This window comes from Bufo gargarizans, chromosome 1, assembly GCF_014858855.1.
Source record: "Bufo gargarizans isolate SCDJY-AF-19 chromosome 1, ASM1485885v1, whole genome shotgun sequence".
Classification (NCBI taxonomy): Eukaryota; Metazoa; Chordata; class Amphibia; order Anura; family Bufonidae; genus Bufo; species Bufo gargarizans.
Genome location: NC_058080.1, coordinates 670373198 through 670388986, shown reverse-complemented (window position 1 = coordinate 670388986; position 15789 = coordinate 670373198). Strand labels below are relative to the sequence as shown.

Here is a 15789-nt window from a genome sequence, read left to right as displayed (position 1 = left end):
GAAGGTGCGGTGCGGAATGGAGGCATGGAATCCTGCGGAAGCACTATGGAGCGCTAACGTGTGGCTCCTGTCTGTGCCTCTGCACCGCAAAAAAGTTGTGCATGCACTACGTTTTTTTCCGGTGCAGACCGTTTGATGCAGATCACGGACCCTATTTAAGTGAATGGGTTTGCGTCCGCATACGGCGGGCACATGGACGGTGCCCATGCTCAGACCAACAACGGCCGTGTGCATGAGGCTTTAGGCTAATGCTCCTTGAGCAGCACAGGGGGGGAAACAAAGACCAGTGTAAAAAGCCAGTCTTTGTAAATGGCCGCCATCTACAGAATAGCAAGGCCGTGAACAAGCAGTTTGCAAACTGCACTGGATTGTGGTAGAACTGGATATCTCTTCATGGTGGCCAAATCTCGCTACATGATGACAACCTCTTTCAGACTGAATCCAACCTGGTTATTAGCTGGTCACTGCGACTTCGGGAACCCCCAGCGGTAAGCCCTTCTTTCCCCTGCAGTGACCACCATAGGAAAAATGGAGTATTAATGTAATAGATGGCCGGACAGGGTCTATTACTGCAAGAGCTGATAATTGTTAGCCGGGTAATAGAGGGGGATTACGAGCAGGAAGCGCTGACATCCATATGTTGTAATAGGGCAGATGGAAGGCATATGTCACAAGTGAATTATTCTGTATTAGTGTGTTAGTTATTCTCTTGATGAGACAACCACTTAAAAAAAAAAAAAAAAAAAAAAGTAGAAATTTAGTAACATTTTTACCCTTCTTTATTATTATATATTTTTTTTTTTTAATGGTCGCGGGTGCAGATCCTATATGGTTTCCAGTGCAGTCAGTATAAGGCTTCTTGCACACAAACGTTGTGTGCCCGTGGCCGTATTGCGGCCTGCATATGGCGGGTCCGCAATACATGGGCACTGGCCCGTGTGCACTCCGCATCACGGATGCAGACCCATTCACTTGAATGGGTCCGCAATCACAGGAGATGCGGAGCGGAAGCACGGATCGGAACTCCATGGAAGCATTACAGAGTGTTTCTGTCCGTGCCTCTATCTATTTATTTATTTTCAGTCCGGATGGATAACGGACCCATTAAAGTTGAATGGGTCTCGATCTGTCACCGCCGCCGAACGGACGTTGCCCGTGCATTGGGGACTGCAAATTGCGGTCCCTAATGCACGGAACGGATGCGCAACGTTCGTGTGCAAGTGGCTTAAGGATGAGACGTCCCGTGATTAATCCTCCTGTAAACCCTTAAGTGCTGGATTTACTGTGGCAGAGGTAAGAGCGCAATCGCTTTGCCTTTCATCGGCTGAAGCAGGCCACACTCTTTACAGTCTTTATGAGGCTGTGAATGGGTCCCATTAAGGAGACACACCTTATGGGAAGGTTCACACTCACCCGGTCCTGTAGAGCAACATTTCTTAGAGGGTGTCTGTAGGGAAGCTACTGTGCATTCCTTCTATGGGACATGTGAGCGGATGGGCTTTACTTCACTTTCTCACTTGCACCATGTGAGCGTGAAATACTCCTCGTGTCATTCAAGGCAAAAAAAGGAACTTCTTCAAGCTTCTCTTTCTTGCTGGGACATGGATATATCAAGCATGAGCCGCACGTTACTCGGGCCGCCCCAGAGCCCCTTCATTTAGATTGGACGACAATGTCGCTTTATGCTGTTTCCGCCGGCTTGTTTTTTAAGGGAAATTCGTTTCTGAGCTTGTAAGAAGTTTTCTCTGTTCTAGAGGGAGTTTATATCCTGTCCGGCTATAATAATTGTGTCTCCAGGAGTTATCAAAAGATCAAGGTCGAAACGTCACAACCCTTGGTTCCTTTCGGATTTATGTGCAGCATGGAGCAGCATATCGCTTTAATAAAGAAAGTGAGTGCTACCTCCGCAGTCCAGTCTGTCCTCGATGTGGCTGATAACCTCCAGCTAAGTCTGAGTCCTGAGCCCACAGCAGAGGAAATAGGGCTGAGCAGCGGTGAGCGGCCGCCCTCTGATCTGATCTTCGGGTATGTAGTATTGGTCATCTAACGCGCCTTTTCTATGACATGTACCGTATTAATCCTCTTTTCTATACATTGCGTGTGTTTATATGTATATATATGTCTGCATCGATATAGAAGGTGGGGGATACGGAGATAACCAGAGAATGGGCTAGAGGTGCGGAGCTGTACTTGGGCTGGTTCTGCTTCTTACCCAGTAGAAGTTGTAGACCCTTACTGCTCCCACTGTTAGGCCTCGTCCACATTTCCGTGTCAATGACACGTCCGTGAAAAAAAGGATACGTGTTTCATATGTGAAGATATCCATGAAGGATCGGTGTGTCAGTTTTTACCATCCGTGTGTCGTCCGTAATTCACTGACGTTGCTCAGCTGAAAATTCATTTCCAAAGAATCTCCTATCTGTCTTCACTGAAAAACAGACGCACAACAGATGCTATCTGTGGTGTGTCCGTGAGTTTCACGGACCCATAGACTTCTATGGGCGTGCTTGGTCCAAATCGGGGATCAAAGTAGTGCATGTCTCCGTGATTTTATTTTTTATACTGACCCACCATTAGTAAAAAAAAATACTGAAATGTGAACAGACACATTTTAAATAAATGGGTACATGTGCTGTCCGCAGAAAATGCAGATGTCTGTGAAAAACGGAAATGTGCACGAGGCCTTGATCCGAACCAGTGTGGGGCTGTATACTATGTCTGGTATCCAGCTGAAGTGGACAGTTAAACAGAAATGTATCAGCTGCAGTTGTCTTCAAATACTCCGCACAATGCTGGCTGCGAGCATCTGACAGATAGCAGCTCCTCCTTCTGTGTGTTGTAGGCTACTGTCAACTCTGCATTTTCCTTTCCGGTATTGGGATCCGTAATAGGATCTCAAAACCGGAGGAAAAAGCTTCAGTTTTGTCCCCATTCATTGTCAATTGGGACAAAACTGAACAGAATGGAATGCACCAGAACCAGAATGCATTCTGTTTCGCTCCCATGACGCACACAAAAAACGCAAGCAGTCATGAGATACAGATCTAGACGGATCCGTCATGAAACACAATGTAAGTCAACTGTGAATCTTTTTTTTGCAAATGAAAAAAATAAATAAATAAATAAATGATCCACCATTGACTTACAGTGGATTTAGTGATTGATCCGTCTTGTTCATTTGGGGTATAATACAACCGGATCCGTTCTAACGGCTGTATTATATACCGGATGCGTTTTTGCTGATCCCCTGACGAATCCAGTGAAAATGAAGATGTGAATGTAGCCTTAGGCCTCTTGCACACATTTATTTTTATTTTTTTTCCGACTTCTGAGTGTGAGACAGGTAGTGCGCTGCAGCTGTAAGTGTACCTGACCGGTGGAGCGCAGACCACCTACTGCTTCAATAATCTGCGCAGCAGTCACTTTCTGCTTGGAGGAGAGGGAAGCTTGCGGACAGGGAATCTACTCTTCCTTCCAGAAAACGCCAATAGAGTGGGAGCCAGGGGAGCAATAATAATAATAAAAAATTTATTAAATATATAATATCTCTCTCCCATGCTTATGGGGCCCCAACCCTACCCCTCCCCTCTGCTACCTGGCACCCTACAGTGCCTCGCCTAGTGGCAAATACGGCCCTGTGGCAGCAGACAATTGTGAAGGGTGACTGGTTGAAGTAGGTGATGGGACACTGGCTGGTTGCAAGTACACATTTGCCGGCCATGCCTCTTTTGCTTTGACACATGGGTAGAGGTGATCCCTTTTGTGAGTCATTTGTAGGCGTTTTCAGCAGAAAGCATCACATTCCAGTAAGCAAATTTACAGCGCGGACAGTGATTGCCGGCTGGAATGTCTCCCTTTATGCTACTTCTGTTCTCTTCAGCACATACTATCTTATGTACTACTACTCCTTTCTCAAACAATTATGTTAATGGCCTCAAGATCCCAGGCCGGGTACTTGGTAACTAATGGTCTTGAATCCAGGAAACTTGTCAGACAACTTGTGGAAAAAAAAAAAGGGACTGTAACCCAAGATTTATGTTCAAGAATTTCACTTTTCTGGGTTAAACAAAGAGCCTGAGTTGCCGTTTCTCGCTTACCATGGCCTCCATTGTTTCCTCGCAGACCTTGAATGGCATGTTGCCCTGCATTAATAGCCAGAGTAACATTAAATGTCATTGCAAAATGACATGCCATGCAGGGTCTATGGAAAGCTGGATCGCCACCCTTATAGGCACTAGAGGTCCGACATCTGTGCTGGAGGCCAGGATAGCGCTGGCACAGCTGAATGGCATGTCACTGCTATACCCATATGCTGCATCTGTGGACACGTGTAAAGTGGTGGAGATCAGCAATCCAAGGAATTATTATTTTATTTATTTAGCACTGTCCAAAGACTGTCAGTCAGTGAAAAATATTATAAAAGTGTAATATAATAATACATTATTGTATAAGCGGAATATAATAATACATATTATTGTATAAGGGTAGTATAATAATACATGTTGTTGTATAAGCGGAATATAATAATGCATATTATGTGTTTCATTCTTCCAACATGAGACAAAAAGGTTTTCGGCCCACTCTCTGGGGTGTAGACAGGTCCTCGGCAGTCAGTCCCTGCCCCCTGGAGGACGCTGGACATGAGGAGTTTGCATTCAGGACCCCAGCGCTGCAAGGCTGCAATGCTAGGCCTCATGCAGATGACTGTATTTTTGGAAAATCTTGGAACGGACGCGGGCCCGTTGATTTCTGTGGGTCTGCAAAAAAATGATGGGCAGCACGCGGGTGTCATCTTTACGCAAATTAGAGAACATGTCCTACTCGTCTATTTTGCAGGCAAGAACAGACATTTTTTTAATAATTATCAAGGAAAGTGCGGGATGCACCACGTCGGTATCCATCTCTTGCATATCCACTGTGTGCATGTGGCCTCAGCCTAATGTGAGGCATGCCTGTGAGATGTATGTGAAAATATGTGCATGCATGTAGCAGTATACATAGAGTATGCACAGTTGCGGCTCTCCTATACATGCCGCTCACATGCAGGCCTCAGTGGTGTCTGTCATTATGGGTATGTTATCCATCACAGACAAGGTTGGGCAGAGGACATCTGCATGTTATTTAGGATTAGTTAACCTTCCGTTTGCCTTTGCACTAAATAAGATTTCACCTTCATGTGTCTGTTTGCTGCCAGTCTGAGCCGTGTATTACGTTCCTCCTCTAATTGCTCATGGCTACTCTAGTATTTTACCTAACTATGTTGTAGTTCCAGTTTCAGGAACTTTTTTATTTTTTAATTAAGCTATTTACAGGTAGAAGTTTTGTGTGTGTGTGTGTGTGTGTATATATATATATATATATATATATATATATATATATATATATATATATATATATTGTGGGGATTCGCTCTGGTAGGCAGGGTAAGCGGACGCAGTACAGAGGCAAGAACACGGTAGTAAAGCAAAAGTCAGTGTTTATTCACACAACAAGGGAAAAAAATAACACAAACACTTGGCAGAGTCCTGGTGTTAATTCACACTACAGAAATTCCCCATGTTATTCCACATGGCCAAAGTCCACAGAACTCAAAACGAACACGCCACCTGAATATCCACAGCAGGCTTTTAGGGTGCCTGGCTTCCAGCTGGTGGCTCTCATGCAGCTCCCCAAGACACAGAGCCTTCACAGCACCACTTTTACTTGGAGGAACATACCACACCCAGCTGAGCTGCTGGCTGGGTTTTTAAACCCCAGCCCAAAACCTGGCCTGGACGTGGGGAACAGCCACCCACCCTGCTCTTTGGCTGCTCCCAATAAGAACCGGCCCGGATCGGCTTTTCAGCCACACTAAGAATAAACAGTGTCAGCGACCACTGGCTGCGGCTGACACATAAAATAACCGGTTCTTATCTCACCGAGGCCAGGAACCTCGGTGACACGTACCTTCCGTCTATGACGGACCCTTGCACCTTCCTACAATAAATATATATATATAATTTTTTTTTTTTTAAAGTTGTTGTTTTACCTTTTAGAACATAAAAATAATCTGGTCTTATAATTAATGTAAATCCGAATCAAAACCACCTTTAGCAGCCAGGGAGGAGCTCATAGGGCTAAACTGATGAAAGGTCCTCTTTAAAACGCTTTTACTTATCCAGGCCATTCTGAGATAGTTTTCTTGTCACATATTGTACTTCATGACAGTGATGAGTCAAAAAAAATTCATTTTTATTTATAAAAAATGACCAAATTTCCAAACATTTTTGAAAAATTTCAATTTCTCTACTGTTATAATAGATAGTAATACCTCCAAAAATAGTTCTTACTTTACATTCCCCATATGTCTACTTCATGTTTAGATCATTTTGTGTATGCCATTTTATTTTTGGGGGACGTTAGAAGGCTTAGAAGTTTAGAAGAAAATCTTTTTTCAGAAAATTTCCAGAACCTACTTTTTAAGGACCAGTTGAGGTCTGAAGTCACTTTGTGAGGCTTACATACTAGAAACCACCCAAAAATGATCCCATTTTAGAAACTACACCCCTCAAGGTATTCAAAACTGATTTTACAGACTGTTAACCCTTTAGGTGTTCCACAAGAATTAATGGAAAATGGAGATGAAATTTTAGAATTTCACTGTGTTTTTTTTGGGGCAGATTTTCCATTTTAATCCATTTTTTTCAAGTAACAAAGCAAGGGTTAACAGCCAAACAAAACTCCAATATTTATTTCCCTGATTCTGTAGTTTACAGAAACACCCTATATGTGGTCGTAAACTGGTGTATGGGCACACAGCAGGGCGCAGAAGGAAAGGAACGCCATGTGGTTTTTGGAAGGCAGATTTCCCTGGGATAATTTTAAGCTCCCATGTCACATTTGAAGACCTCGTTATGCACCCTTAGAGTAGAAACTCCAAAAAAAGTGACCTCATTTTAGAAGCTACACCCCTCACGGTATTCAAAACTGATTTTACAAACTTTGTTAACTCTAGGTGTTGTACAAGAGTTAATGGAAAATGGAGATGAAATTTTAGAATTTCACTTTTTTGGCAGATTTTCCATTTTAATCCTATTTTTTTTCCACTAGCAAAGCAAGGGTTAACACAACTCAATATTTATTGCCCTGATTTTGTAATTTACATAAACATCCCATATGTGGTTGTAAACTGCTGTTTGGGCACATGGCAGGGCGCAGAAGGAAAGGAACACCATATGGTTTTTGGAAAGCAGATTTTTGCTGGACTTGTTTTTTGACGCCACGTCCCATTTGAAGCCCCCCTTTTGCACCCCTAGAGTAGAAACTCCCAAAAAAACTTTTGGGAAAATGCGGGATAAGGTGTCATGTACAGCATTGGACCTTAAGGGGTTGAATCCTTTTTCTGGTATAGGTCATCAACATGAGATTGGCAGGAGTCCGTTTCCCAGCACACCGGAGCTCTAGTGAGCGCTACAGCCTTCTCACAGGTTACCAGGCACAGCGCAGTACTATAGTTTGCAGCTGTTCTTGATAATACAACTCCTTCCCTATTCACTTGAATGGGACTAACGTGTGCCCAGGCCACGTGACTGTTGAATGTGACTCCTTAATACAGCTGATCGGCAGGGTTGCTGGGAGTTGGACCTTCGCCGATCAGATATTGATGACCTATCCTGAGGAAATCCTGGAGAACCCATTTAAGGTCTCACCACAGTATTTCAGTCGGGTTGAGGTCTGGACTTTGGGCCATTGCAGCCCCTCGATTTTGTATTCTTTTTCAGCCATTCCATTGTAGATTTGCTGGTGTGCTTGGGATCATTGTCCTGTTGCCTGACCCAGTTTCGGCCGAGCTTTAGTTGTTGGGTAGGTGGCCTCTCATTAGACTCTGTAATACTTTGGAGTTCTTGGTCGACTCGATGACTGATGTAAGGCTCCAATGTATACCACTGTGTAGACGCATAGTGTGCATGTTGCCCATTGACTCCCTTTCTAAAAAGAAAGTATACTGTGTTTTCTGAGTTTATATGCATTTTTGTGATCGCTGTATTTTCTTTTTGTAGGAATGAAGACTTAAAGCAGATGTTGGAAAGTAACAAAGACTCCTCCAAACTGGAAGCAATGAAGAGGATTATAGGGGTATGGTTCCTTTTTATTTTGTCGCAATGGGTGTTCTTGGTGGTAATTTGGTTTATGGGTTGTCCTTCGCTTCTCGTTATTATGAGGCTAATATGAATTTATGAATGCACAGGGTCAGTGGATTTATACAGCCACCCAGTCCAAGGTGACTTACAGTCTAGCCTAGTGTGGACATAACTGGTTTTCCCAGTAAATGCGAGTATAAGCCACTATAAGGCAGTGATTGTACAAACATTGTGTATGGTTGATCTCCAGCCACATCGAGACCTGGCAAGCTTTTGGGCAAATCTTCAGTGAAAGTGTGCACCATGGTACAGCACAATGATGGTGAATGGGGTCTTACGAAATCCATACATAAGACATCTGCACAGATTATAGGATGTATTACTGACACTCAGATCTACAGCATGCCATATTTTCTACGAATTGTTGGAGATATTTGCCTCAAATCCGCATGTAAGGCCTGACTGTGCCTTTACAGCATGTTCAGTTTGGGAAGCCCGCTCCATGTGATGGCTGCATTTCCTTGATCAAACACGGCCCCCCCGACTGAACTCTCAGCATCACAAACAGAGTTAAGCTAACCTGCCTCTTGGCAGGTTTAAGTTCGGGTTCGGGGTTTAAGTGAATTATGTAATGGATTCCGTTCTTGCTGAATCCATAATGTAAATGCCGGCATGCCCAACGGAATTCCGTTTTTCATGCCGTCATAATACAAGTGTATGGCCAGCAGAACGGAACCCTAATAAGTAGTTATGATGTTGTAAGCTCAGGTCAGAGGAGCGTTGTTCGGTTCAGGAAATGTGGTCATCACCACTGGGCGTGTTCCCCAGACTGAACATGCTTGTGTCAAACTGGCCTTAGTGTCATTTGCAAATCTGGAGATGTTCCTGGGAAACCATTGCTGTGTGTAGACGAGCATTATCCTACTGAAAAATGCCAGCTGGAAGCCCTGCCATGACCTTTCTATGTGGGTACTTTTTTTTTTCCCCCTGCTGCCATTAGAGCTGTTTGTCCTGGACATGCCATTGTCCACAAACACCAAAAATCTGTGACTGTGGCCTCTGCGGTTTACTCTTTTTAGTAGAACATGCAAGACTATGACTTGGTGAAGGCTTTAGCTTATCATGCACAGATCTGAACCCGGACATACCCATATTTTCACCAATTCTGGGTATGTCCGGGTTCAGAGCTTTAAGAGGACTTGTCACCATTCACGACATGTCTTGGTAGATTCTGAGTACTATGAAATAATTTTGAAGCATCTTATATATAATTCTGGGTTTCAGTGTTCCTGTTATTTTTATTAGAAATGATCAAATAAATCAACAACTGGGTATTACCGGTTGGGGAAGTGTCCCCACACAGTCTCGCACTGTCCAGACAGTGCTGCCTGTATCAGGCTGCAATGGGGCACAACGCTTGGCGAAGGCCAAGTTGCTAATTGATAAATTTCTAGGAGGCATAACAGAGAGGTGACAGTACACTATGCAGAGAGATGCTCCAGAATTGTTATTTCATGGAGAATATATGTCTACTAAATTGGACATCTCAGGAGAGGTGACAGATCACCCGAAGGTGGAAGTGGGCATATTAATGGCATATTGCCTCTTCTTCATTCAAATTAAAAACATTTTATTAAGATACAAACTTATTCCTTATCCTGTATCTGATTGTTGGGACTCCCACTGATCAGGGTTCCCAAGTTTTTCCAAATGAATGGAGTGGTGTCACTTCTGGCTGCCACGCCACTTCTTCAGTACAGTGCTCGGCTATTTCCGTCAGCTCCATAGAGAATGAATTGGACGAACATGTTTATCCATCACTCCCTTCATGCAGGGGTCTCAGGGCCCCCATTCTCGTGATGACTGTGGGTCCCAGTGGTCAGACCCCACCGATCAGATACGGATTCCCTATCCTGTGGAAGGGGGGATAGGTTGGTATGTTCAGACAACCCCTTTAAAGCGGTTCTACACCTTTTTATTACTGATGATCTATCTTTTGGATAGATCACCAGCATCTGATTGGTGGAGATCCGATACCCAGGACCCCTGCAGATCAGCTGTTTGTTAAGGCAGCTGCGCTCGCAGTAGCATTGGCCAACTAGGACATTTCCCTGTAGGGTCTCTGGCCAATCCACCCCTGCATTTCCGCCGCGTGTACTTAAAAATTTTGTGTAAAAAGTCCACTGCAATTTATGGTGTGAAACCATGAAAAAACGCATGTATTACTGATGGTCATCAATATGTGATCTATGAGGGTCTGATCCGTAGATCTAGCACGGCCTACCACTGAGAACAGAGCAGGAAGCACAGCTCCATTCAAGGTGTAGTGGCTATGCTGGGTTACTGCATCATTTAGGTCAATGGGAGCTGAGTTGCAGTTACCCGACATGGCCACTACACTTTGAATGGAGCTGTGCTTAGTGCTCCGTTCTCAGTGGTAGTTCCAGTGGTTGCAGAGAACCACTGATTGGCAGCAGTATCGGGGATCAGACCCCTACTAATCGGACATTGATGACCTATCCGAAGAATATAGATCAATATTGTTGGCCTGGAAAACCCCTTTAAAGGGGTTGTCCCATCTCGGACAACGGGGTCATATCGCTAGGTTATGCCCCCATTGTCTGATAGATGTTGGTCCCACCGCTGAGAACCGCACCTATATCGAGAACGGGGCCCCGCAAGTGAAGGAGGGCGCAGCCGCCCTCCATTCATTTCTATGGGGCCGCCGAAAATAGTTGAGCGCTGGCTCAGCTATTTCCGTCAGCCCCATAGAAATGAATAGGAGCCTAGGCCGCGCATGAGCGGTACGCTCCCATTCACTTTTTTAAGAGCAGCGCTTGGTGGTGGACAGAAAACGGGAAATCTGGGGACCTCCAGCCACAGCTCTCCCTGCTCCGTTCTCGTTATAGGTGTGGGACCTGCACCTATCAGACAATTGATGGGAATACCCCTTTAATAAATGTGTTGCAAGACGTGTTCCAATATCTTGGTAAATGGTAGTATTAAATCTGCTCCATTGTATAATACCCCTAGGGTAGATGGTGATAAAGGGGTTACTGCCTAAGTAATGTATAAAATGAAAATGATACATCATATAGTACACGACAATACCGTTTTAACAAACTTAGAACCAGCCCTGTACCTCACATGGGTCCGGAGATCTCCCCCTTCATCACTCCAATTGTTCTGTTGGATTTATTTCAAGCTGGCAGCTCAGGGGACGTGTCCGTTCTGCTACAGCTGTTGACAGGTGAAGGATGGAAATGAGCGTGTGCTTCAGTCTCAGTGAGCAGGACAGAGAAATTAGAAAAAGGGCAAACAGCAGGTGGCGCTGTACAGATAGATTTCAGTGAATAACTCAGTAGCTGTAATATATTTTTAATTACATACAATACAGGTGTGGTTTTAAAAATGTAAAAGTTTTTTAGTAGGACAACCCCTTTAAGGAAAAAACCTTCATTACCTGAAATTCTTTTAATATGGCTTCTGATGATCCAGAAAAGCTGATATTTTGGCACTTATTTCCAGCGGAAGTCTGAGACTACAAAATTAAGTCCTATTAGAAGATTTTTAACCCATTTTGCTTACTTGCATATATGTATGTCCTGTTTTTGGATCTGCTTCCATGTATAGGATTTCATAGTGTAGGATAGCTGCAGTATGGACATTATGTATCACACAGACTGGGGCTGTTAGATGCTCACAGAACTTGGAAGGCCTTGGAGAACTTTTGCAGACAGTCAGAATCACACGAGCTTGATCAACCATGTCCTAGCTGGATCAGTCGGGGGTATTTTAATCATCTATCAGTCTTTCTGACCTGCTTTTAATTTTTTTTTCTTTTAAGATGATTTCAGCTGGAAAAAATGCCTCAGAGTTATTTCCGGCCGTCGTAAAGAACGTTGCCAGCAAAAATCTCGAGGTAAGCTTTTCTGCCATTATGATCGTCCTGTTTACTCTGGCGGTGCTTGTATTTTGTATTGTGCAGTTTGGAGCTTGTAAAGACTGAAAGAATGGGGAAAAAGAGTACATTGCACGTGACAGCTAGGATTAACCCCTTGAAACCAGGCCTCATTTTTACATTATATATATATATATATATATATATATATATATATATATATATATATATATATATATATATTTTTTTTTTTTTCCTCCCTATGTTCCAATAGCCATAGCTTTTTTTCATTTTTCAGTTCACATAACCATCTGAGGGCTTATTTTTTGCGGGACAAGATGCATTTTTTAATGCCACCATTTAATTACCATGTCTTGTATTGAAAAACTGGAAAAATGCGTGAAAAAAAAATGCTCATGTACACAGACCCATTGAAATGAATGGATCAGGATTCAGTGCGGGTACTATGCGTTCACTTGTGTGAAAGGGGCCTTATTCTGCAGCTCAAATACAATTGTTTAATTACTTTAAAAAAAATAGTTTAGTTTAGTTTTTTGCGTAACGAACTATAGTTTTTATTGGTACCATTTTTTTGTGGCATGTCCGACCATATTGCCTATGACTTAAAAATGGGGAATAGCGTGTTTTTAATTTATTTTTTTCTGTTAAGGCATTCACCGCACAGGAAATTATAAAAAAAATATTTGAATAGTAATTTTCGGATGCGACAATACCGAACATGTTTGTTTATTTTTTTGGTTTATATATTTTCTTATGTAAAATTGGGAAAGGGGAGTAATTTAACCACCTCCGGACCGCCTAACGCAGATGTGTGGTCCGGAGGTGGCAGCGCTGCGCAGAGTCACGCATATACGCGTCATCTCGCGAGACGCGAGATGACGCGAATATGCGCCCGCGCATGCGCAGTTCGCGCCGGCATTTCGTTCAGGACTATTTCGTCAGCAACCTGCCAGCCGTGATCATTGGCTGGCAGGTTGCTGATTTTTAAAAAATCCAATCAGAGAGCCGAATAACAGATCATATTTGTAAATATGATCTGTTATATGGCTGCCTGCTCCTCTGCTGGTTCTTTTCGTCGGTTGGATCCAGCAGAGGAGCAGGCTACACAGTGAATACCCACCAACACTACACACTTAGCCCCAGATCACCCCCCTGAACCCCAATTAACCCTTTGATCACCCCTTTGATCGCCCCTGTCAATCACAAGTGAAAAGAAAAAAGTGATCAGTGCAAACTGTCACTTTTTTTTTCACTGGTATTGACCGTTAGGTTTCAGTATAGTTTAGGCCCCTTGGTTAGGTAGTTTAGGGATCGGTTAGCGCCCAGCCCACCGCACCGCAGTCCGTTATTCGCTGATTAGCGTATCGCTAATCAGCATTTGTACTTTTATAGTATCTGGAAGTGATCAAAACTGATCACGGTCAGATCTATAATAGTACTAGTGTCACTTCAGTTCTCCCTCCACCCAAAACGCAGTGTTTGCCCGATCAGGCCTGATCGTTCGCCCACACGTGCGTTCGCCCACACCCGCCCCACCGCAGTGACAAAAAAAAATTTTTTTTTTGATCGCTGCACATTCACTTTACACGCACTGCGGCGATAAAAAAATCAGTTTTGATATTTTTTATCAACCGCAGCGGCCTCCGGTACTTCGCTAGCCTCCCCTTTGTAAGACAGGCTTGCTTTTTTTTTCTTGGGTAGTCTCAGGGAATACCCCTAAATTTAGTTGCCCACATGTCTAACAGGGGGTATTCCTCTGAAGAGGCCTACAGGCTTCTGACCCAGTCGGATGAGGAGTGGGAACCCTCATCTGATGAATCCAGCGGGTCAGAATACGAACCTGTAGAAAGCAGTGGCTCTCTGACCCAAAGTTCGGACGAGGAGGCTGAGGTCCCTGATACCACCAGGCGTACCCGGCCCCGTGTCGCTAGACCGCAGGTTGCGCAGGATCCGCTTCAAGAGCAGCAGAGTGGGGCTGGTGCTGTCGGATTACGTGGTGAGGCATACACCAGCAGCCCAGCCCTTCCTGGACCTAGTACCAGCACTGCCGTACAACCTGGTGAAGTAGTGAGCACCAGAAGGGCAGTTGAAGCTGGTACGGTGGCACGTGCAGTAGTGACCCCGTCGCAGCCACCGCAAAGACGGGCCCGTAGAGCCCCTAGAATCCCAGAGGTGCTGGCAAACCCTGATTGGCAGTCCCCAACTTCAGCCGCACCTGTAGTTTTCCCTTTCACCGCCCAGTCTGGAGTTCGGGTTGAGACAGCTCAGATCGGTTCGGCCCTGGGATTTTTTGAGCTGTTCTTGACTGCGGAGCTTTTAGACTTAGTTGTGGCAGAAACAAATCGGTATGCCACACAATTTATAACCGCTAACCCGGGAAGCTATTATGCCCAGCCTTTCCGGTGGAAACCAGTCCAAGTTTCCGAAATTAAAACTTTTCTGGGCCTCCTCCTCAACATGGGCCTGACAAAAAAGCATGAATTGCGGTCATATTGGTCCACGAACCCGATTCATCACATGCCCATGTTCTCTGCTGCTATGTCCAGGACACGATTTGAGGTCATCCTGCGTTTCCTGCACTTTAGTGACAACACCGCCTCCCGTCCCAGGGGCCACCCTGCTTTTGACCGGCTCCACAAAATTCGGCCCCTTATGGACCATTTCAACCTGAAATTTGCAGATATTTATACCCCAGAGCAAAACATCTGCATAGACGAGTCCCTAATACATTTTACCGGGCGCCTTGGCTTCAAACAATACATCCCAAGCAAGCGCGCCCGGTATGGGGTCAAATTGTATAAGCTCTGTGAAAGGGCCACAGGCTATACCCACAAATTTCGTGTCTATGAGGGAAAAGATCAGACCCTGGAGCCGGTCGGTTGCACTGACTACCTGGGGAGCAGTGGGAAGACAGTTTGGGACTTGGTGTCACCCTTATTTGGCAAGGGGTACCATCTTTATGTGGACAATTTTTACACAAGTGTGGCCCTCTTTAGGCATTTGTTTCTAGAACGGATTGGCGCCTGTGGTACCGCGCGAACTAGTCGCGCGGGCTTCCCCCAACGGCTCGTTAGCACCCGTCTTGCAAGGGGGCAGAGGGCCGCACTGTGTAACGAAGAACTGCTCGCGGTGAAATGGAGAGACAAGCGTGACGTTTACATGCTCTCCTCCATTCACGCAGACACGACAATACAAATTGAGCGAGCAACCCGTGTCATTGAAAAGCCCCTCTCAGTCCACGACTATAACCTCCACATGGGAGGGGTGGACTTCAATGACCAGATGTTGTCTCCGTATTTAGTTTCCCGCAGAACCAGACGCTGGTATAAGAAGGTGTCTGTATATTTAATTCAATTGGCTCTGTACAATAGTTTTGTTCTCTACAGTAAGGCTGGGAGAACTGGATCCTTCCTCAAATTTCAGGAAGAGATCATCGAGAACCTCCTGTACCCAGGAGGTTCCGTGGCCCCATCCACCAGTGTAGTTAGCCGTCTACACGAGCGACATTTCCCCAATGTCGTTCCTGGTACCTCAACCCAACCGTCACCCCGAAAAAGATGTCGTGTCTGTAGCAGGAGTGCAATAAGGCGTGACACCCGCTATTTCTGTCCTGACTGTCCTGACCACCCTGCCCTATGCTTTGGAGAGTGTTTCCGGAAGTACCACTCACAGGTACACTATTATCATAGGGATCATCTCACCAGGATAGGCACACAGGGCTATTAGGGCCCATTCACTCACTGCTGC

General features: G+C 44.8%; 1 protein-coding gene across 2 annotated transcripts in view; it reads left to right on the top strand.

The window, feature by feature from the left end:
- AP3B1 (adaptor related protein complex 3 subunit beta 1) overlaps positions 1-15789 on the top strand; it is a 316263-nt gene that overhangs the window by 23291 nt on the left and 277183 nt on the right. The window contains exons 1-3 of one of the 2 annotated variants that reach the window (XM_044276102.1): positions 1591-2025; positions 8040-8115; positions 11968-12042. In XM_044276102.1, the coding sequence (XP_044132037.1) occupies positions 1853-2025; positions 8040-8115; positions 11968-12042 (324 nt within the window). In that variant the 5' untranslated portion in view covers positions 1591-1852. Of the gene's footprint in view, positions 1-1590; positions 2026-8039; positions 8116-11967; positions 12043-15789 lie in introns of those variants that run through there. The other variant, XM_044276105.1, reaches the window with a different exon arrangement.